The 23,179-nt window shown below is 51.9% G+C and overlaps 1 protein-coding gene across 4 annotated transcripts in view; it reads left to right on the top strand.

Annotated features, from left to right (window-relative positions):
- Positions 1–23,179, top strand: part of ERICH1 (glutamate rich 1) — a 60,828-nt gene that overhangs the window by 17,777 nt on the left and 19,872 nt on the right. For all 4 annotated transcript variants that reach the window (XM_058719808.1, XM_058719807.1, XM_058719809.1 and 1 more), the window contains exons 2-3: positions 984–1,130; positions 9,355–9,507. In XM_058719808.1, the coding sequence (XP_058575791.1) occupies positions 984–1,130; positions 9,355–9,507 (300 nt within the window). The remainder of the gene's footprint in view (positions 1–983; positions 1,131–9,354; positions 9,508–23,179) is intronic.

Here is a 23,179-nt window from a genome sequence, read left to right as displayed (position 1 = left end):
TCCTGGGGGTGTCCTCTGATGGATGGTCCTGGGTGTCCTCTGATGGACAGTCCTGGGAGAGTCATCTGATGGACAGTGCAGGGGGTTCCTCTGATGGACAGTTCTGGGGGTCCTCTGATGGATAGTGCAGGGGGGTCCTCTGATGGATGGTCCTGGGGGGGTCCTCTGATGCATGGTCCTGGGGGGATCCTCTGATGGACTGTTCTGGGGGTCCTCTGATGGACAGTTCAGGGAAGTCCTCTGATGGATGGTCCTGGGGGGTCCTCTGATGCATCGTCCTGGGGGGATCCTCTGATGGACGGTTCTGGGCGTCCTCTGATGGACAGTGCAGGGAGGTCCTCTGATGGACGGTCCTGGGGGGGTCCTCTGATGGACGGTCCTGGGGGGATCCTCTGATGGATGGTTCTGGGGGTCCTCTGATGGACACTCCTGGGGGGTCCTCTGATGGACAGTCTTGGTGGGGGGAGTCGTCTGATGGACAGTATAGGGGTTTCCCCTGATGGACAGTCCTGGGGGATCCTCTGATGGATGGTCCTGGTGATCGTCTGATGGATGGTCCTGGGGGAGTCGTCTGATGGACAGTGCAGGGGTTTCCTCTGTTGGACGGTCCTGGGGGGTCCTCTGATGGATGGTCCTGGGGATCCTCTGATGGACGGTCCTGGGGGTCCTCTGATGGATGGTCCTGGAGGTCCTCTGATGGATGGTCCTGGGGGTCCTCTGTTGGACGGTCCTGGGGATCCTCGGGGAATAATGCTGGGGGATCCTCTAGGGGATAGTACTGGGGGTCCTTGAGGGGACAGTGCTGGCAAGGCTTCAGGGGATGGTGCTGGGGGTCCTCGGGGGACAGTGCTAGGTTGTCCTCACGCACATTCCCTTTTCTCTCTGGTGGTAATGTCAGGCTTTGTCTTTATTTTAGGTAAAATCCATTTGCAATTTAAATGAACCCCCGTGAATAATTCTTTCTTCTCTTTTGTCACTTGTAGTGTTCGTGGAGAAAGTTCTGAGGAGGCTTTTCCCTAGTGTTCCCTGTGGCCAAGAAAAGAGGGTACTCGTGGCTCCAGCTTCTGGAAACTCAGCCGAGAGGGTGGCCACTACGGACCTCAGGGGCAGGAGTGCCCCCACCTTGACAGGTGAGGGGCTTGCGGGGGGAGGGGGGGGTCAGTGACCTGGCAGTTGTCATGTTTTGCCCTGGAGCAGGCAGCTCTGGCCTGGCTGTCGGGTGGTGACCCTGCACGTCCTGTATCTGGCAGTGCAAGGTCACTGTGCCCACACTGTGGACTTCAGCGTGCTCAGTGCGGAGAGAAGCTGGTGCTGGCACCTCCGTTAAAGACCAGCTTGAGTTCACTGTGCTGGGCAGAGACTGTCCTCGTCCCGGTGCAGGTGCGGAAGCAGTGTGAAGAGCTGTGGCCGGGGCGCGGGGAGGACCCCTTGTGAGAGCCAGGGAGCACGGGGCAGTGGCTGGGGCGCGGGGAGGACCCCTGGCCATTTCCATGTCGTTGTCCACACCCAGGAGAAGTGAAAACACATGTTGCACAAACGTTTTCATGTGGGTATTCGCAGCAGCAACGTGTCCTTACCGTTGTCCGTGCCACCGTCCACACTGTTGTCCTCGCCATCATCCACGCCCTTTTCCACGCCCTTGCCCACACCACTGCCTGCGCCATTGTCCACACTGTTGTCCATGCTGTTGTCCACACTGCTGTCCATGACACTATCCAGCTCCTGCGCCAAGCAAGTGCCCAGGGTCCTGCAGGCTTACTTTGCTCAGCTGCTGGTCCCCCATTTGCAAAAGGAGGACCTACCAGGCATAGACACCACCATGGTGTGCCCACCAAAGGGACGGTTGGGAATACTGGTCTCACAGAAAGAAAGCGAATTATTCTAAGGACATGCAACACATCTCTTTCCAAGTCATGTATTTGACATTCCTTTGTTTTCAGCAAAATTGAAGGAAATAGTTATCAGCCGATCGTTAAAAATAGTTTTGTGAAGGGATGCCTGGGTGGCTCAGTTGGTTAAGTGGCTGACTTCAGCTCAGGTCACGATCTCATGGTTCGTGAGTTCAAGCCTCGCATCAGGCCCTGTGCTGATAGCTTGGAGCCTGGAGCCTGCTTTGGATTCTGTGTCTCCCTCTCTCTCTGTTCCTCCCCCACTCACACTTGGTCTCTCTCTCTCAAAAATAAATAAAGATTAAAAAAAATAGTTTTGTGAAGGGGTGTCTGGGTGGCTCAGTCAGTTAAGCATCCAACTCTTAGTTTCAGCTCAGGTCATGATCTCACAGTTTGTGGGTTCGAGTCTGCTTGGCATTGTCTCTCTCTCTCTCTCTCTGCCCCCCCCTGCTCACGCACTCTCTCTCTCTCTCTCTCTCAAAATAAATAAACTTTAAAAATCTTTAATAAAAAATAATAATTTTGTTTGATGATGGATTTCTCCGTGATTTTTGGCATATTATTTACAAAGAATTCAATCAATCAAGTAATATTGCTATTTTTAAAAAGCCACATGCTGTCATCTACCTATTTTTGTGTTCAGAGTTTCTGAGCAGTTACCTCTGTAAAATGAAAACGGGTAGTGTTCCTGTAGGACCCTGTCTCGTAGCAGTGACACATGTGCTTCCATACTCCTTCCCTCTCAGCAGAGAATCTTGGCCCAAGGGACTTGCTCTGTAGTGGGTAATGATTAAAAGCAGTAATTGTTACTTTGATCAATTGCCTTTTACTAATTCTAATAACGTAGAAAAAATTATGTTTACCATCATAGAAACTTTTTAAAGAAGACGGTTTATTTGAGAAGCATGATGCAGTAAAATTATTATATTAGGGCAAAACTGTGGGGGAGTTGGAGTTCCAGAGGACAAAAGGGTGAATGAGCCAAGAGTTTGATCACGTATCTTATTTAAGTTGCTGTGGTGTGTTGGATCCCCCTTAGACACAGCACAAGTAAGTCTTCCATATGGCGGCTCTCAAGCTCTATAACTTGTATGTACGGAGGCACCAGTTTTAAAACTTGTTTTTAGGGAATATGTGTGCAAGAGCAATGCCCACCTCCATGCTGACAGGCGGGCTAGCAGGTGGCTGGGCGTCGGTCAGGTAGGTTCATGCTGTTGAATCTGGGCTTTTTATGGGTCCGTGAAAATCAGTATGTGGAGACACATCTATGAATGCCTGGAGATGTCATGAAAATAGACAAAGCTCTTTGGTAAAAACTGCAGTTTTCCATTAAGATGTGAATATTTCCTTATAAAATCTTGATGATACGACAGATGTCTCGGGACCCCCTTCTACCCAGGTCTTTTACTTCTTAACCTTTGCCACTTCTCTGAAAGCTTGCTGTTGTATAAAAAAATATAACAAATGGAGCTCAAGGGCCTTATACCCAGTGAGTAAGTCAGGCAGAGAAAGACAGGCACAGCATGATCTCACGTTTCCGTGGACGCTGAAAACTTCAAACTGAGAGAGAATGGACAGAGGTTGCTGGGGGCTGGGCTGGGGGACGGGGAGATTATGGAACCGACCTAAAGTTATAAGGTGGATAAGTTCTGGGGGCTAATGTACAGAGTGATGAATACAGTTAGCGATTCTGTATTGTGTACCCAACAGTTCCTGAGAATAGATGTCGTACTTATGTGAGGGGAGTGGCCATCACCTTGCAGTGTTTAAGTTGTCACATCAGTACACAGTACACCCTGAGGTTTCACAGCGTAAGTGAAGTCTTCGAACACCCTCCAGCCACGTCTCCCTCTCGTCTCCCTAGAATTTGGAAGCCCCGGTTCCCATGTAGTTTCATGCTTGCTGATACAGTGTGTATACTTTAGTATATATACGTGATTCCTAGGGGGCTTGTGAAACTGTATATTAACGATGGCGATTGCTGTCTATGTAGCCCCTGTCCTGTGCTGTTGTGTGACTGTATCGGGATGTACCCCCCACCTCTGGTGTCTAGCAATCTGAGTTTTCGGAGCCTCGTGTGGTTTCCTCCACAGCTCTCCTTCGAGTTTCTGAGCTTCTTGGGTCTCTGGGGTTGTGATTTCTATCACGTGGGGAATGTTCCCTGACTGTTTCTTGGAGGGCTTCAGGTTCACATACGAGGCCACCTGACATTGCCCCACAGCCTACAGATGCCCTGTTGGTCCCATGCCTTGTCCTCTTCTGTGGGTTTTGTTGGACTTCCATGGGGCTAAGATGTTCTCACATCTCGGCTGGCTGGGTGTGCGTGGCCAGGCGGCAAGGCAGAAGTCCACGTGGCCGCAGAAGCTGCCGTCTGCCATCCAGTGGTGCCCCATGGGGGTCAGAAGGGGCCACCTCCCCTGTGCTCCTGCCCACCCTCCCAGCTCTGTCTGGCCCTTCCCTGAGGTTGCTCCGCCCAGTGCCAGGCTGTGAGCCCCAGCCCCCGCCGGGCAGCTCCTCACAGGGGCACCCACATCACGCTCAGCAGAACACGCAGGGGTCTCCCCCTAGAGCCCTGGGCTCGCTCGATGCAGCCCGCTTCTCCCGAGGACGCTGCCCGTGGCCTGCAGGCGTCGGGCCTCCCTGGAGCCCAGCTGCCAGGCCCCACCCCCAATCCTCTAGCTCACTCCGCCCCAGGCCAACATGGCCACAGTCTCATGGCTGGTTCCCTTCCTCAGAGATCAGCATCCGGAACCTGTTTCATCAGGTTGGCCCGTGTCTGTGCTTGTTCTGGGCAAGGTGGTGCACGCTTCCCACCGCCCCGCCTTGACTGGAAAAGCACATCATACGTTCTTCTGGCTTTTCTAGAAGTAAGGATACGCTGAGTCACCATCAACCTCTCCTTTGCACACGGGCGTTTCCCAAGCACGTGTCCCCAGAGAAGTAGCTTCGGGTTTAGCGTTCGTTTTGCCAGCTTGCCTGTAGGCGCGCACCGCTCGAGTGGCCTGAGAGTTCCTGCTTCCCCGGGTCCTACTCAACAGGTACGCCTGTTGAGTCGAGCTGACGCTCGAACGAGCCAGGGGGCGGGATGCCACCCTCCGGGCAGTTGGGACTCCCAGAAATTCACCCACTGTTGACCAGAAGTCTTACCAATACCACAGTCAACTAACACATGTCTATATGTGTATTATATACTCTATTCTTACTACAGAGTCAGCTAGAGACAAGGAAACGTCACTAAGAAAATTATAAGGAAGAGAAAATCTTTTCATGTTATGTGCCGTATGCATCAAAATAGATCTCCATATCAGTGGACCCCAGCAGCTCAAACCCATGTTGTTCACGTGGAGGGAGTCTGCACCTCATTTTACTGATGGTTAGTGAGGTAAAGAGCTCGGCGGCTTGCGCATGTGCGTAAACCATACTGTTTGCCCGTTTTCCTCTTGGGCTTTTTTTTTGGTGTTTATCTTACAGATTTCATTTCTTTTTGTATTCCAAAGCCCAATTCTTGGCCAACTGTACACCTTCTCTCCATGGATTCTCTTAATTTTTGAAAACAACAATGGGTTCTATTGTTTAGAAGTTCATAGAATGTGGTTTCTCAGTCTTTAAGTCTGTGGTTTGTGCTGTTTGTGTCTGGCTTAAGAAGTCTTCCTTGTGGCGCCTGGGTGGCTCAGTCGGTCAAGCGTCCAACTCTTGATTTCAGCTCAGGTCATGATCCCAGGGTCGTGAGATGAAGCCCTATGTCGGGCTCCGTGCTGGGCATGGACCCTGCCTGGGACTCTCTCTCCCTCTCACATGCTCATACAGCATTATGTCCGTGGCAGACACCACCCCGTCCCTCCCCATCCCTATAAATGTCGAAGCCCAGAGCTCGTCTCCCTTCTCTGCTCTGTGTAGGTACCAGCCGTCAGCCCATCCTGAATCTGACCCCTTCCCAAAGGAAATCATTTGCTTGACTGATGTACTTCCCTTACCTCTTAGGAGGAACGCCTGCCCGAGTTGCATGGGCACAAGTATTGGTGGCCCCGAGACTTCCAGAAAGGGTAAAAGAACTCTATTTGAGGTGCAGGAGGAGGGGCCAGTGATACCAAGATGGCAAAGATTGTGCAGAAAATGATCTGACCCCTCACCCACCCTCAAAACTCCATTACAATAGCTCAACTATTGTCCACATGAAACCTGCAACAGATGTTTACAGCAGCTTTGTTCATAGTTTCCAAAATGTGGAAGCAACCACGACTCCCTGCAGTGGGTAACAGGTACACTGAGGTCAGTTCAGACCCTGCAGTGGGTGGCAGGTTTGCTGAGGTCCGTTCACACCCTGGAATATTTCATGGGCTTCAAGCCGTGAAAAGACACAGAGGAGCCTTAAATGCAGATCTAAGTGAAAGAAGGCTGAGAAATCTACAAACTGCATGATTCCACCTACATGACATTCTGGAAAAGGCAAACCAGGTAGACAGGGAAAACGTGAGTGGTTGCCAGAGGCTGGGGGCCGGGGATGGCCAGGCGGAGCACAGAGGGTTTTTAGGGCAGTGATGTGAGTACAGGGAATCCTGCATTGTCCAGACCCACAGAATGCACAACACCAGGAGTGACCCTCACGTGGACTGTGGACCCTGGGTGATGACAGTGTGTCTGTGTCGGATCTCTGACTGTAACAGATGTGCCCTCTGATGGGGGTGGGGGGTGCCCATACTGTTGGGGGGGGACAGTGTGTGTGTGTGCAGAGGGGTATAAGGGAAATCTCTGTACCTTTCTCAATTTTGCTCTGAACCTAAAACCTGTAAAAATGTAAAGTCTTAAGTATTTTCTTAATTACTCAGCTCTCGAGGTGCTTGGGGGTGAGTGGGCAATTTGTAGAAAAGGAGGATGCTGTTCCGATTCTGTGTCTCCCTCTCTCTCTGCCCCTCCCCCGTTCATGCTCTGTCTCTCTCTGTCCCAAAAATAAATAAAAAACGTTGAAAAAAAAAAATTAAAAAAAAAAAAAGGGGGCGCCTGGGTGGCGCAGTCGGTTAAGCGTCCGACTTCAGCCAGGTCACGATCTCATGGTCCGTGAGTTCGAGCCCCGCGTCAGGCTCTGGGCTGATGGCTCGGAGCCTGGAGCCTGTTTCCTATTCTGTGTCTCCCTCTCTCTCTGCCCCTCCCCCGTTCATGCTCTGTCTCTCTCTGTCCCAAAAATAAATAAAAAACGTTGAAAAAAAAAAATTTAAAAAAAAAAAAAGAAAAGGAGGATGCTGAATTTTGCGTCTGGAATGACAGGGACGAAGGAGAGGTAGGAGCCAGGCCCAGGACTGGGGCCAGAGCAGGGAAGACAAGGTGTCCCCTCCAGGACTCGTGGGGGCTCTAGGAGGGCTCTGGGCCGACCGTACCGTGTGGTCGGGGGTCAGAGCCAAGTTTCGATCATTCTACCAGAGACAGGAAGGCGGAGCTTACAGCCTGTTACTTGTGTGGGGGCTGAAAGTCTGAAGTCTGAACACCTAATGGCCACACCTGCTGTGTGTGTAATGGAAGGAAGGAACTAAACCAGTTTTTGATGGTGGCACGTGGTGTGAGGACACTGTGACAAACGTCTCTCCTTCGGTCAGTGATGGCATTTACTTGAACGTTTCAAAGCCTGGCTGTGCTGCTGGCTCTGTCCTGAGATGCTGGGTTGGACACCCAGAACCGGCTCGCACGACCATGACCACCATTAGGAAATACAGGGGTCAAGTGTGCAAGCTTCTGAAAGCGCGTCTCCGTTATGGACAGGCCGAGGGGCCAGGGGACCCTGTAGGGACACCTGTACATCTGAGCTCCTGTCCCGAACACATCTTCCTCCTCACGAAGTCTGTGCTGTTCCTCGGGCACAAGACAGAGTCATGGCCCCGGGTCTCTCCTCTGGCCGGCTGCCCCTGTGTCCTGTGCTCGTTTCCCTCGTGGCTCTCTGTGTGGCCATGAGCACTGCGTTACTGGCTCCCTCCCGGGCAGAGATGAGGCTGCCGTGTATCACAGTGTCCAGTGCCCCGCGGGAGGTGCTCAGCGACCTCAGTGTGAGCCACTCCAGGTCCGAGTAAGGAGCTAAAAGGACAGGATGACCAGGCACGTGTTGGCGACCACCCCAGAACGGGCTCCACTTGAGTCACGCGGGTCCCCGGAACTCCCCCCAACTGCACCACTGCCCCCACACTCTCTCTGCTCACACCAAGTTTATTCAGACTTTGTTCCTGTGCGTGGTCCAGTGACAGAAATGACCGTGCAGCACGGGGACCAGGGTCCGTAGTGTCATACTGCCGTGTGCTGACAGATGGTGACCGTGCCTCTCGCAGGAGCAGGGCACTGTGCGTACAGTGGTCGAGTCCGTATGTGGTACGCGTGAACGGATACAACACGCTCTGTCAGCTGTACGTGAATCAACTGTGGCCAATGCCACCCGATGTCGGAAAGAGCATGGGAGGGGGCGAGGTGGTGGGGATGCCGTTCTGGACCACGTGTATCAAGAGCCAGCAAAAAAGGTGCTCATCCTTCGGACCAGCAGTTCATCTCCAGGACTTTGTCTGAAGGAACTCCGTGGTCAAGTGTGCAAAGTTTGTGCAACAAGGACGGTCGTAGAAGCTGTTTGTGATAGTGAAAATTTAGAGTCAATCTCCATGTGCAGAATCTAGGACAATGGTTGGGTTATAATTAAATTATAATTTGCCAAACGTGGCGTATTATATAGCCGTTAAAAGATCATGTAGATGTAAATATACCTTAATATATTTCCTCATCATGTTCTATTAACTTCTGAATGATACGATACACATAATATACAAATGTGTAATAATGAAACGCATGTGGCAAGATCCCATTAAGGTGTGTGTGTACACAGCGTATGTGGGTTGTTTGCACACCTGGAGAAATCCCAGACTGTGCACCAAGACGTCAAGAGATTCATGTTGTAACAGTGGAAGGTATGCTATGAGGAATACTGTTTTTTCTGCTTAGTTATACTTTTACATCATTGTAAAACACAGAGGTTAGGCTGGGGCGCCTGGGTGGCGCAGTCAGGTAAGCGTCCGACTTCAGCCAGGTCACGATCTCGCGGTCCGTGAGTTCGAGCCCCGCGTCGGGCTCTGGGCTGATGGCTCGGAGCCTGGAGCCTGTTTCCGATTCTGTGTCTCCCTCTCTCTCTGCCCCTCCCCCGTTCATGCTCTGTCTCTCTCTGTCCCAAAAATAAAATAAAAAACGTTAAAAAAAAAAAATTAAAAAAAAAAAAACACAGAGGTTAGGTAATCATGGATCCTTCCTTTTTCCTGGCTGGATCTTGGGCTGTCCTGCTGCTCTGGCCAAGTGCTTGGTGTCCTGAGATCAGTGCTGACAGCAGTGGCTGGGCTTTGTGACCTGTTGGGTTTCGTGTCTCCAGTGGATGTGGTTGGGGAAGGGCCAGGGCCAGTGAGGGTCTCATCACAGTATGCCATGTTCACAGCCCCCTTGTCTCCTGCAGGTGGAGACTCCAAGGTCCCTCCTCGAAGGCGGCTCTACACGGCGAGTTTGCCTCCTGAGGGGTACGTCCCAGCCCCCCCAGAGCCGCAGGCCAGCCCGGCCTCCGAGGACAGCTCGGGCAGCGATGACGCGGGGAAAGGATGCCCCCTCTCAGGTGAGGCGTGATTCTGCAGCTTAACTTCACCCAAATTTACCGCGACAGGGCCGGGGGAGCAGGTCACTGGACGGCTACCCAGTGGGCTGGTTTGTGTCCTGCAATCATTAAAAGTGACATCACAAAATTCATGGCAGGAAAACAGACTTGAGGCAGGAGGAGATTTAGCTGGGACCCGACCGTGGCCGTAATCACTCGTGCTGCTATTAAACACGTCACATGTTAATGGTAGTTGTTGTGGTTTAAGTAGAACTGTTTTCTTGATTTTCCATTTTATTCAGCATTTCTGAGATTGTATATCAATTTTGTAATGATGGAAATAACTTGCTTTGCCTCACTTTTGTGAAAGAATTGAATGTCTGTCTTGCTTTTGTGGCTGAAGGTCGCGTGAACAAAAGACATACCTGCTTTGGTGGATGTGCCGATGTTACGTTAAATCCGCAAATAGAGGTTTCACCCAGACGAGTTTCAACAAGTATAAACTCAGAAACTCTACCCTACAAATGTCAAGAGAAGGTGGTTTCCTTGTACACTGATCTTTCCAAGTCCCTAATTAAAGGACCAGAAACCATAAAACCAAAAATGGGGTAGGTGAGGAATAATCTATTCATCTTTTCAAACCCTGTTGAAAATCTTTGGAATGCGATTAGTAGATAAAGGGATTATTTCATTAGGAAATTTAACTGTGTTCTTACGAGGATGAATTACTTTGGGGAGCACACTTCACCGCGTGCTCAGTCTATTCAGTAAAAACCATGTGTCCCGTGCCACTGTGCTCAGTCAGTTCTGGTTCACCCACAGCCGCATACAGTCGGCCCTGCCGAGGAGGCCAGCACGGGCTGGGCCACGTGAGGGACCCCAGTGCCAGAGGCTTGAGTCTGTCCTGTGACCGGTAGGCTCCGTGCTGTAGGGACGCCCTCCTAGGAAGTCAGGGTGTTCGCACGAGGTGGCCCTGTGGTGCCGCCCTGACAGCTGTGCACTGATGAGAGCCAAAGAGAAAAGACCAGGGACACTGAGGACCTGGGATGCATTCCTTTTAGCTCCACGGTCACCTCAGAGTTCAACACAAATTGTGTACTGTTGACTGAAGCGTTATCACAAGGCATGTCTCTGTGAGGTGTTTGTCAGGAAAATTTGTCAGTTTGTCTCTTCCTCTGTTACCTGTTGTGGGCGTGGCCATTGTGGAGAGAACCTTCCGTGGGTCTTCCTTTCCCCGGGAAGGGAGTGATGTACTTGGCCCATCACCCACCAAGGAGAGAACGGACAGGTCTGTACCCGAGATCAGTTCTGTCCACGTTGCTCTGTCCACTGAGACTCGCCCTCACCTTCCGTCTGGGCTCCCATCAACTTGGGCCCTGATGCTGTGTGGCCAGCCGTCTGCCACTCGGGTCTGCAGTTCCTCACCGGCTCCACCCACCTCCATGGGGACCACGGCTTGGCTTTAAGAGGCGGCTCTTTCTAGAGGCCCTGTGAGTCCAGGGTCCTATGTCCACTTTTCCAGAAGAGCTTTGAATACAGATCCAGGCCTGGGAAGTCCTTATCTTTCACTTGTGAACACTTGTAACTGACGTCTAAATGTTTCCAACTACTTTGTTTACTCCCTGTTCCTTGTCAGCCCAGGAAGCAGGGTGTTGGAGGTGATAAAGTTGGAGAAGGCCTCCCACCAGTGGTCTCTGAAATGAAAGGCCGTGCAGTGCTGTGCGGTGGGCGTGTGAGCTGGGGTCTCACCGAGGCCTGGGGCCCACGCTGCTGCACAGCCACACCTAGCTCCCTGTGGGGCCAGAGGACATGCCAGGCAGAGGTGTGCAAACCTGGAAGCTGGGAGGAATCCTGAATCTTTTCATTTGCGATTTTAAGCAAAGAGAACATGAGAACTGAGATTGGAAAAAGAAGAAAAAGTCAAATCGTTACTGTTTTTCAAAGAACCACTTTAGACCATTGACTTCCATTGTGAATACCCAGGACCAGGACCCCTTGCATGTGAGTCACTTCAGTACCTTCTACAGCTTTAGATAAAAAGAAATCCGTGCTCCCTGTGCTCCTTACTGCCTTAGACACCCCAGCTCTTCCCATCTTGCTCACACAGTGCGGCATGCTGTTCTCAAGAAGCTGGTAAATGTGTCCATTACCCCTGGAGCGTCCCGCCGTGTCCCGTTACCCCTGGAGCGGCCCGCCGTGTCCCGTTACCCCTGGAGCGTCCCGCCGTGTCCCGTTACCCCTGGAGCGGCCCGCCGTGTCCCGTTACCCCTGGAGCGGCCCGCCGTGTCCCGTTACCCCTGGAGCGGCCCGCCGTGTCCCGTTACCCCTGGAGCGGCCCGCCGTGTCCAGTACCCGTGGAGTGGCCCGCTGTCCTGTTCTTGGTTGTTTGTGTTGCTGTCCCAATGCTGAGGACACCTTCCCCAGCCTCAGGACAGCTGGGGCCTCAGGGGAAAGGGCCCCAGGTCTGCAGCACCACGTCCTGTGCGAGGGATCCTTCTGTCCTCTGGACTCACTTCCCTCACCTGCCTCATGGCGGTAACAGCCCGGACTTGTGTGCCAGTTAAAGTGGGTTTACTGCAAAATTGCGCCAACATAAGCACAGCCAGCTTTTGTTCCCCGAGACACCGGAGCCCGGACTTGAGTCTTTAGTCAACGTTGGGAGGTGAGGGCGGTAATTATTTATAGAAACAGCCCGTGAGGAAAGTCTGCTCTCCAAGTTTATAATCACCAGTGGTTTTGGCCATATGGACGTGGTTTTGTTCAGATGAATTTGCAAAGTCATTAACATTAAGTCTTCTGATCATTATTCTCATAACATGCACGAAAGGAAATACTGACCTCGTGGCTTTTGGAAGCAGGAGCTACCTGCACGGTTCCCTGCAGACTCACTGTGAGCCAGGCATCTGTCCCTTCCGTGTATTGGCAGGTGGCTTCAGACTTGTCGCCTGTGTCTGGGCTGAGGGAAGCCCCACCTCTGGCTTCCTTGAGGCCTCCGAGGGCGTCACTGTAGCACGTAGCCCAGCGCCCCACCTTGTTTGACTACCAAGTACAGTTTTTACCAAATGCAGATGGAGGCAAGGGGGAGGCCTAGGAAGGCACTTGGCCAAAACTTGCTGACCAGGGGCCACGTCCCACCTGCTTGAGGGGGTGTCAGGTGGCTGGGAGGGTCAGTGGAGGTGGGGTCGCTCTGCTAACAACCTGAGCACCCTCACCAGATGTGACGTGGAACGAGCTGCCAGCCCCCGGGAGGCTTTCGTGCATCCTTGGGCCCCTGAGAGGCTGGAGCTCTTGTGTGCGCTCGCGTTGTGTTCCTCTGGTGTCTTACCAATGCACCTGATGCTCTGGGTCCCTCCTCAGTGAAGTGAGCCAGCACAAACCTGATGAATGTTTGGTCATGGGCCCCGTGGCACAAGATGTCAGAGTATTATTTTGAAATCATGTGCTGATGCACTCAGTTCACCTCTTCAGCCACGTTTGTTCTGTTTGCCCTTAATTTTCTTAAAGTAGAGCCACTGACTTTCCAGCCATCATTGGCATATACTCATAAGAAATTTGGATTAGAGAAATATGTAGATTTCTACTTTAGCTTCAAGTGAATGCATTGCAGTAATAGAATGAATTGTAAATACTTTTATTACATATTGATTAATAGTTATCCAACTAATAAACGTTCTAGAAGGAGACCCTGAGAAAAGGAGGTAGGACATTATTTCAGACAAGGACGTCTGTTCTCACACCACATGTACTCAACACAGCATGGGAAGTCCTGGCCAGATCAGTCGGGCAAGAGGAAGGAATAGAAGGCATCCAGATTGGCAAGGAAGAAGTGAAACTCACTATTTGCAGATGACATGATATTACATAGAAGAAATCCTAAAGGCTCCACAAAAAAATTGTTGGAACTGATAAATTCAGTAAGGTTGTAGGATACATAGTCAGTATACAGAAATAAGTTTCGTTTCTATATATTGACGACAAACTGTTAGAAGTAGTCAGGGAAACAGTCCCATGTACACCTGCATCAAACAGAATAAAATATCTGGGAATAAACTTAACCAAGGAAGTGAAAGACCTGATAAAACACTGATGAAAGAAACTAAAGACAAACAGAGAGACCTCCACGCTCATGGGCTGGAAGATTAACATTGTTAAAGCATCCGTACTGCCCAAAGCAGTCCGCAGAGTCAGTGTCAACCCTATCAAATTACCAATGGCATTTTTCAAAGAAATAGAACAAACGATCCTAAAATCCATATGCAACACAAAATACCCTGAAGAGCCAAAGCAATGTTGAGAAAGAAGAACAAAGCTAGAAGCAACACAATCGCAAGTTTCAAGTTATATTACAAAGCTGTGATAGTCGAGTCAGTGTGGTACTGCCACAAAACAGACACGTAGATCAGTGGAACGGAACAAAGAGCCCAGAAATCAACCAGCTATATGGTCAGTGAATCTGCAACAAGAGAGGCAAGAATATACAAATGGGGAAAAGACAATCTCTTCAACAGATGGTGTTGGGAAAACTGGACCCCTTTCTTACACCATACGCAAAAATAAATTCAATATGGATTAAAGACCTAAATATGAGATCTGAAACCATGAAAATGCTAGAAGAAAACATAGGGGGAAAGCTCTTTGACATAGTTCTTGTCAGTGATTTTTTGGATTTGACACCAAAAGCAGAGTCAATAAAAGCAAAACATAAACTTTCTGGACTATAGCAAGATAAGAACCTTCTGCACAGTTAAGGAAACCACTAACAAAACAAAAAGGCAGCCGAGGGAATGGGAAAAATATTTGCAAAGCCTATGTCCAATAAGGGGTTAATATCCCAACTATATAAAGAATTTATACAACAGTAGCCCAGAAACAAAAAAATCTGATTAAAAAATGGGCAGAAGACATGAATAGACATTTAGACACTTTTCCAAAGAAGGCCTCCAGATGCAACGGACCCATGACAAGATGCTCAGCATCACTCCTCATCAGGAAAACACAAATCAAAGCCACAAGGAGATCCCACCTCACACCTGTCAGAGTGGCTACAGTTAACAACTCAGGGAACAACAGAGGTCGGCCAGGGTGCGGAGAAAGGGGAGGCTTCTTGCTGATGGTGGGAATGCAAACTGGTGCGGCCGCTCTGGAGAGCAGTGTGGAGGCTCCTCACACAATTCGAAGAGCCACGTACGACCCAGCAATTCCACTTGTGGGCACAGAACCTCAGGGAGTGGAAACAAGATCACCGAGAGAAACCCGTCCCCGTGTTCACTGCGGGTGGTTCACAAAAGAAACACGTGGAAACAACCCCTCGTGTCTATCGAAGGCTGGGTGGATGAAGTCGCCATCGTGTGAACGTACACTAGATGTTGATCAGCAGGAGAAAGAAGGAAATCCTGCCATTTGTGACCACATGCATGGACGTGGAGACGAGTGAGCCACGTCTGAGGGAGAAGTGAAATCCCGCATGGCATCCCTTATGTGTGGAACCTAAACAAACAAAAGGCCAAGTCCTAGAAAGAGAGCACCCGGGAGGGGTTGGGAGAAATGGGACAGGCGGGTAATGGGCACAGATTGCAGCTCTGACAGGAGAGGAGTCCGGGCTGTTTGAGAAGAGGACAGTCACACCCTATGCAGCAGGCAAGGACAGACATAGGACGTGCAGTGACGGTGAGCAGGACCACGTGAGTCCCATCAGAAGCCCAAGCACCAGCCCCACCAGTGCATGCCGAAGTTTCCAGAGGACAGCCGTGCCTCTGGGCCACGCCTCTGGGCCACGCCCCTGGGCCACGCCTCTGGGCCACGCCGGGTGTCCGGGCTGAGGCATCCTCACCAGCACCCACAGCCTCTACCACACAGGCTTGCAGAGTTCTCCATGCACGAGGTCACAAGTCCACGGCCAAAAGGAGGGTTTGTGCTGCGCTCCCGGTCAGGGCCTCGCTCGGGCACCGTCTCCCTCAGGGCCGGGATCCCAGGCCTGTCTGTGCACGGAGCTTCGATAGCGGCAGCAGGCGAAGGTGGGGTGTTTGGCCGCAGTGCGGGAGATGCCAGGAAGAGGGACGTGCGGGGGTCTGAGGCCCGAGTTCTCCAGCCCTCTCAGCCACCTGACCGGCCTCCTGACCGTGGGGGTCACGTTTCTCTCATCTGTGTAATGAGGGGTTTGAACTAGACGGTTCTCTGAAGTCTCTGCCACTTTGAAACGTTAGTGCACTTGTATTTCCTTGAATTGACTGTCCTGTAAAGTAATAACAGATAAAGAGTAGCCATGGGAATACTTTTAACTCTGAAGCAGCGTCTTGGAGCCACCAGTGAGGGGGTGTGCCAGCATAACACGCGATACTGGTGGACGGGGGGCAAACTGTTCAGCAGACAGTGTATTCTGGGGAGACCAGCATCAGCCAGACGGACAGCATGACATCGGAGAGCAGGGAGCGAAGGAAACACGAGGCAGCACCGGGCTGAGCCCCGTGGGGCCACCCTTCACTCAGCACGCGGTCCCTGTAGACTGACAGCTGGTCCCCGGCCCAGCTGTGGACGGCAGGGTCCCCACCCCACTGCCTAGCCTGTCCGCGCACTGCAGATGCTGCTGAGCACTGTCGAGAGGTTTCCTGAGGCTTCAGGGAAGTGAGGTGCAGACAGACCATGTTCTCCCTGGTGGCGGCCTGTGACCTTCCTGCAGCACCAGCCGCCAGGTCACTGCACTCTCCCATGTCTACACGGACACAAATTTGGTTTTACGTGGGACTTCACAAATCCTTCCTAAGAGCAGTTGCCACCTTCTTCTAAATTATTCAGGAGATAGGGAATGAAGAGTAAACGGGGACAAGTGTGTGTGGTTATTGCAGACTTCAGCTCAGGTCATAATCTCGCAGGCCGTGAGTTCAAGCCCCATGTCAGGCTCACTGCTGTCGGCACAGAGCCTGCTTCAGACCCTCTGCCCCTCTCTCTCTGCCCCTCCTCCGCTTACACTTTCTCAGAAATAAAGAAAAGGTTAAAGAAAAGTGGTCTTTTGGAATTAAGGATTTCCATAGCTCTGCCGTGCCCTGAAACAACGAGGCAGCACGAGAACTCCGTGAATTCTGAACGGAGGTCCCATTATATTCCCACGCCTGTCCACTCTCAATCTCAGCGTCCTCGGACCCTCAGGAAACACGAGTTTGCCCCAAACGGGGGCTTGTGAAGGAGCAGGTGGCCGCAGAAGAGCCAGTGATGGCCCCACCCCCAGCTGCGAGGAGGACAGCGTGGAGACGCCCCACCCCCCTTCCCCCCGGGGTGCTCTCGTCCGTCTTTGGGTGGCGTCTCTGAGAGTGTCCCAGCCATCTGGACCCTGAGACGCACTAGCTGGTAACCCAAGGAACCCCATTAGTAAGAAGTTAAGGAGACCCAGATCTCCTCCCAAATCCACCCTAATCACTCTGATGGAGAGAGAGAAACCCTGGACAAGAGAGCGCCTTCCTGGCGTGGGATCAAAGTGGACCGCAGGCCACGATACTTCGGGCTCCAAAAGACTGGATTCATAAGAGAAATAACGGCTTTTGCTTTTGACTTTGAGGGCGCAAGGAGATCTGGCCGCCCCAGTCTCCTTGCTTCCTCCTCGAGGCAGGATCTGAAACACGAACTGTTTGCTGAGAACCTAGAACATCAGACACGGAGAGACAAGCATGGCCGAAACACAACCTTCTCGCGTGTAGGGCCCTCGGCCTAGTAAGTGGAGTAGAGCCTGTGACGAGTTTTAGCCTCACTTGCCGATGTCGTTAGTGGGAGGAGAGCCCTGGGGTCACAGGTTTGAGCCTGGACTCAGCAGTAAGAGAAGGCTGGCTCATAAGCAGGAAATAAGTTAGTTTTGGGCACAGGGAATGAAGAGCCATGAAAAGGCCTGGTATGTTGATGTGAAAAATGTTGTAAAGGGTCAAATTTATCATTTCACCATTTTTTTTCATTGTACTTTACTCAGAGCTCTGCACATAATGCAGCCAGCAGCTACATTCTGTCCTTCTCGGAAAAAATGATGACGTTCATTTACGTGTAGTCATTGCCCAGTGGACACAGGCCACAGGTTATTCTGGAACTGCTGACACTTAAAACGATGCTTATATCGCTTACATTGCCTGCATATCAGATCTAATTACTAACGTGCATGACTCTTTTTCAAGAGAAGTGAACCGTGTCTGGGTCATATGAAATTTGCTAGCTAAGTTGCGTCAAGACGTTACCCTTAGGAAGCAAACAGGATATGTTTCCTTGGGCGAAACCATCCCTGAGCCCGGCAGCCGTGCTGGGTGTAAGCGGTCAGCTGACAACATGGTGTGGGCTAGTTCAGTCTCCCCGCAGGGACCGCTGTCTGTCATCTGTAAAATGGCCACAAGACGCAACACAACACCCGGCCTCCACGGGCTGCCGGGGCAGAGAGTCCTGTTGGCTTCAGGGAACGAGGCGGGAGAAGGATGCGTGTCCTGGGAGCAAAGTCCTCACGCTTGGTACCTCATGACCAGCCGGCCCCCTGGAAGCTTCTGTCTTCAGAGAACAGGTTCACACGAGGGCTGAGACCAGGCACTGAGCGAGTCTGCGGACGTGTGTTCAGAAGCCGCCGGTGCGGAGTCTGGGGGACAAGGATGGACGGTGACCCTGTGTGAGGGGCTGAGTCGGGAGAGGGTTGGTATGTCCACACGGGCCCTTCCACACCCAGTGCCCTGTGTGGACGCACGCAGGCTGTCAGTGCACACCCGGGATTTGGCCTGGAGCCCGCTGGCCCTGGAGCCCCGGCTGACTGTCCTGGGGGTGGAAGGCAGGTGCCCAGTGAGCCCACATCTTCCAGCCCGGCGGAACCTGTGGCAGGGACCACGTGCCTGGCACACAGCCTGCTTGCTCGGCCTGTGACTCCCCCCCCCCCACCCGCCCCGCCCCGTTCTGTTCTTGGAGAATATATTCAGTCCATGTAAACCTTTTATCACTTTGTATTTATTGAAAATCGAGGTGTCTTTTCCTTATTTATGTTTTCATCACTTTCCTGACTTCCCATTCTTTAAAAATCCCCCTTCACCTAATTGTAACTTCAGTGTATCGTGTTGGTTTTAACCTTTTATTTAAGGGATGTGGCATTTTGTTGCCGTGTATTAAACCATTTATTTTATTACTTTGAAATTTTCACCATTTTATTGGTCATTTTATTGAAAGGTATCATAGGGAACTAATGCGAATTGTTTAGAGAAGAATGTATCCGAATCTTTTTGTGGGTGAGGCCATCCGTCCACTAAGCACCTGTTCCTCAGTTTTCAAGACCCAATAAATGGACATGAAAAGTAGTTTCATTTTCTGAAAACATAGAATTTAAGCCTCTTGGAAACTAACCTAGAAAATTTGGAGATCTTTTCAGTGTCAAAACCTGATTCAGGAAAGAACACAGGAAGTAATGAGGCTGAAGATTATCAAATGTGTATGTTGACCACGTGTTTGTTGTTCTTGCAAAGTCGATACTTATATAGTGGCAACAGATGAGAACATCGTTGCTTATCAGAGCAAAGTTCGTCAGCTGGCCATAGGCATACAGACTTAGAGTCATGAAATATTTATTATCTGGACTGGTGTTTTAGCCAGCCGCCCTTTGTGTGACATGCAGGTCTCGTGCGTTCTTTCAATTTTATTTGGAATTAAAAGCTAAATTATACATTGGGACCCAATGGAAGCTCAGGCAGAACTCTGCCCTGTTCCTGCTGTCACGGCTGCTTCCCCCACCACCGCCCCCCCCCCCCCCGCCCTTGGAAGTTTCTGCTCTAGATACCCAGAACCAATACAACAGAGAGAGAGAATCCGTTTTTAAAGTTACAGGGAACTCTTACAGTCCCCTTTGCCCAAGATGCCTGCTGGGCTGTGAACCCATCCCTCCCTGGCTCTCCCTGCATTCCCCTCCCACACCCCCCTTTCTCACCTGGCTGGGCGTGTGCAACCGGCACAGATTACTACCCAATACTGTCCTGAGTTTTAGGCACCCAGACTATGAAAGTGACCGGAAGCCGCTCATACCTCTATTTCTTCACAATGACTTTGATGTAAACGGGGTCGTTCAGCACTAACTATAAGCTCACTGCTTTGCACTTAGCGCTTAGGGACATTGATCGCTGAAGGGTAATTATCACAAGTGTTTGTAGCCTTAGCTTTGAGCCTAGAATAAAACTCACATTTCCTTTACAATATTTAGCCCTTTACAAGCATTTAGCCCGATGCAACATGATACGCCGTGAGAATTGGAATAATCTGGAGACTATGGCTGTTTTTAGTATCTAACTATTTCTATTACAGCAGTTCATCAGGATGTTGGTACCAAATAGTAGCTGCAAGAATTCGGACAAATTGTGATTATTTTTAAAATTAGCATGTCTGAAAGGTATGTTTTGGGGATGGCAGCTTTTCAAAATTAGTGTGCTTCTCAGAGTATAAATAGTCAAGCCACTGGTTCCCTAATGTAAATGTTCCCATAGCTTGTATTGTGGGTGAGGGTTTGAAGAAGGCAAGATGGTAGGCATGTAGTGGGCCCATGAAGATGGACCGTTCTAGAATCCACGGAGCAGCACGTTTGGAGAAAGTCACTTCAAAGAGCTGCACCTCAGATTCTCTTGAGAAACACAAGGTCAAGGTGGGCGAAGTAGGTGGAAGATGAGCATTAATGTACTTTCCATTGTAAAAGAACCTTGTTTTGAGGGCAGGGACCTTTAAAGAATGGAAAAGCGTGATAAGCTGCGGAGTCGAGCGTCTTCTCGCTGGGTCCTTGTTGTGACCTCCCTCAGCTGAGCCCTGCGTGGGGCGTTTCTCCACCAGCCTGAGCCCCGGGGGACGCTCACACCAGAGTCTGTGACGGACTGTCCCCACTGTGTGATGACTGGAGCCTGTCGGCCAGACTGGGGGGCGGTAGCCTTGTTCTTGAGGGCCTGGATGGACCCTTGGACCGTGCTGGCCAACTAGGAGGCGGGAAGAGGGGCCAGCCCTGCATCACAGGGCAGGGTGGCCACAGGGCTGATGGTGGCCCTGTGCGCAGCTCAGAAGGCCCTGCAGACCAGGGGGCAGACCTCGGTCCTCCCGCCTCCGTCCACACCGCTCCTGGGTCCCCAGGGCGGGCCACGTGGAGGCCGCACCCGTCCTCCGGGGGTGATGGCAGCAGAGGTCCTAACCTTTATGCTCCTCGTGCTCGGCGCTCATCTGCCTCGATGTCCGGTTGGGACAGCATACTCCTGATCGCCTCCTGCCAGGGGCCGGTGCTGGTGTTATGCCTGCGAGAGAAGTGACACGTGGCGGGATTTGGGGCCCGCGGTGGACACCCAGGCGCTCGGGTGACTGGTGGGACGCGCTAGAGCACAGGCTGGGCGAGAATGTGGGGCCGGCGTGCCCAGGGCCCTGCTCTGGGACAGGCCTGCCATGTGCAGTGTGGGCGCATCGAATCGGGCCGCGGCGTGCCTTCCGTGACGCGATTTTTGTGTGTCGGTTGCGCCTCAGCAAACCGGGAAAGGAATAAAAATAAAACAGGAGCTTGGGGCTATCAGGCCTCTTTTCTTTCTGCCCCTTCCCTTCACCTCCATCCATCATCCCTGGAAGCCTGGGAGGTCGCCGTGCATGGGAGCCGCTTACAGGTGTAACATGGGAGCCCGCGTTGTGCAGTTGTCACGTTCGGGGCAGTGCAAGGGTCCTGAGACAGAGACACAGGGGCACAGAGACAGGCACAGAGGCAGAGACACAGGGACACAGGTATAGAGACAGAGAGAGACAAAGATAGAGACAGACACAGAGACACAGAGACATAGAGACAGAGACAGCGAGAGACAAAGATAGAGACAGACACAGAGACACAGAGACATAGAGACGTAGACAGACAGACACAGAGACGGAGACAGAGGGAGATAGAGACAGAGACAGAGACAGTCTCTTACTTGACACGGCAACAGCCGCAGAGCCCTCACTTTGGCCGGCGTCCAGCGCCAGGGTTTCAGGGTGAACAGGCCCAGTGTGGCCTCCATGAGTACATTACATGTCACTGAAGTAAAATAAAAAATCCGGTCACGCTGGCCATTCACTGAGTGCCCAGCCTACAGTACAGTGGACATTCCCCTCGGCAGGATGCTGTGGGGACCGCAGCATCCAGGGGCCTGTGACGTCCAGTGAAGGCACACAAGAACCCTGTCTGGTCCACAGGGCCGGGGAGGCCGCCTGAGGAAGGGCCTGTGTAGGGCCGAGGGGCGCTCGGCCATGGACACCCCCCAACACAGCGGGCAGGTGGGGCCAGGCCACGGGCCCCGGTGCCCCAAGGCACGAGCACTTCAGGTGACGGTGCTGTGACAGCCTGAGGACAGGGGTCGAGAGATCAAGAGGTCAAGCTTGAGGTGCAGGGTGGGGTGGCCCTAACGCATCACAGAGTGAGTGGCCACCATGAGCCAAAGGGGCTTCCTTCCATCAGCTGCCCTGGCTGGCGTCCCCCGGGGAGCTCGCGTCCCCGCCCGGCCGTGGCCTGTCCTGCCTGCACCCCCTCCTCTGTGCGCCCTCTCTCTGCCCCTCCCCCACTCACTTGTGCTCTCTCTCCCAATAATAAACTTTAAAATGCATATATATTTAAATCCCAAGCCAGAGGCTATTAGGATTCTACATGCAATTTATGTCAGTTCTTGTTTCGGGAAACTCATCGTTTAGAGGAGAAGGCAGCTACCACAGACTAATTTAAAATATAACTGCCACAAGCCTTCGGTGTCTTAGTGCCAAATAGTCTTACTGTCCACTGTTCTCTGCTAACGCTGAGGACATCATCACGGTCAGCCCAGCAAAGGGGCTCTGATGAACCATGAGGTGTGTAAGCCGTGTGTTAGGTGTCTTTCCGCCAAGATGGAAATGCAGCTTTGTCTAGGAGATGCTTTCTGCCCTGGCAGGAAGCCAGGCAGGGTGGTAAAGACAGGCTGCGTCTGTCCTGTGCCCCTGGCAGGGCGCACTGAGAAAGCCTCTCTGTGGGTTACACTGGAGACATGACTCCGAGGCCGTATCTGATTTCATTCATCTGAGTCATTACTGCCCCTGCGTGTCCAGGAGTTTGCATTTCGCTGGTGGTGTTTATTTTTTTTAATTTATCTGCTTAGAGAGAGAGAGAGCACAGTGGGGGAGGAACAGAGAGAGAGGGAGAGAGAGAGAATCCAAAGCAGGCTCTGAGCTGTCAGCACAGAGCCCAGGGGGCTGGAACCCACGAACCGTGAGATCATGAGCTGAGCCAAAATCAAGAGTCTGACGCTCAGCGGACTGAGCCACCCAGGCGCCCCTGCTGATGGTGTTTTTTAACTCCAACCCCCAAGGAAATTTTCCTTCATCTCCTACGTGAAACTTACTCACAAACGTCTTTTCTTCTCAGTCGCCAAATATGTGCCTGGGTATGGTAGCTCTCACAACCTGTGTAGCTGTACAGGTTGTTGTTTGTTTTGCTTTTCAATGTTTATGTTTAAGCGAGAGGGAGAGAGAGAGAGAGAGAGAGAGAACGCGTGGAGGAGGGGCAGAGAGAAGGAGAAAGAGAACCCCAAGCAGGTTCTCCACCATCAGTGCAGAGCCAAACTCGGGGCTTGACCCCACGAACCGTGAGATCACGACCTGAGCCAAGATCAAGGGTTGGACGCTCAACGGACTGAGCTCCCAGGCGCGCCCCTCCTCCCCCCGCTCGTCCCCCCCCCCCCCCCCCCGC

Source organism: Neofelis nebulosa, chromosome 3 (genome assembly GCF_028018385.1).
Source record: "Neofelis nebulosa isolate mNeoNeb1 chromosome 3, mNeoNeb1.pri, whole genome shotgun sequence".
Lineage (NCBI taxonomy): Eukaryota > Metazoa > Chordata > Mammalia > Carnivora > Felidae > Neofelis > Neofelis nebulosa.
Note: the sequence above shows the minus strand (reverse complement) of the source record. Positions and strands in the feature narration are given on the sequence as shown.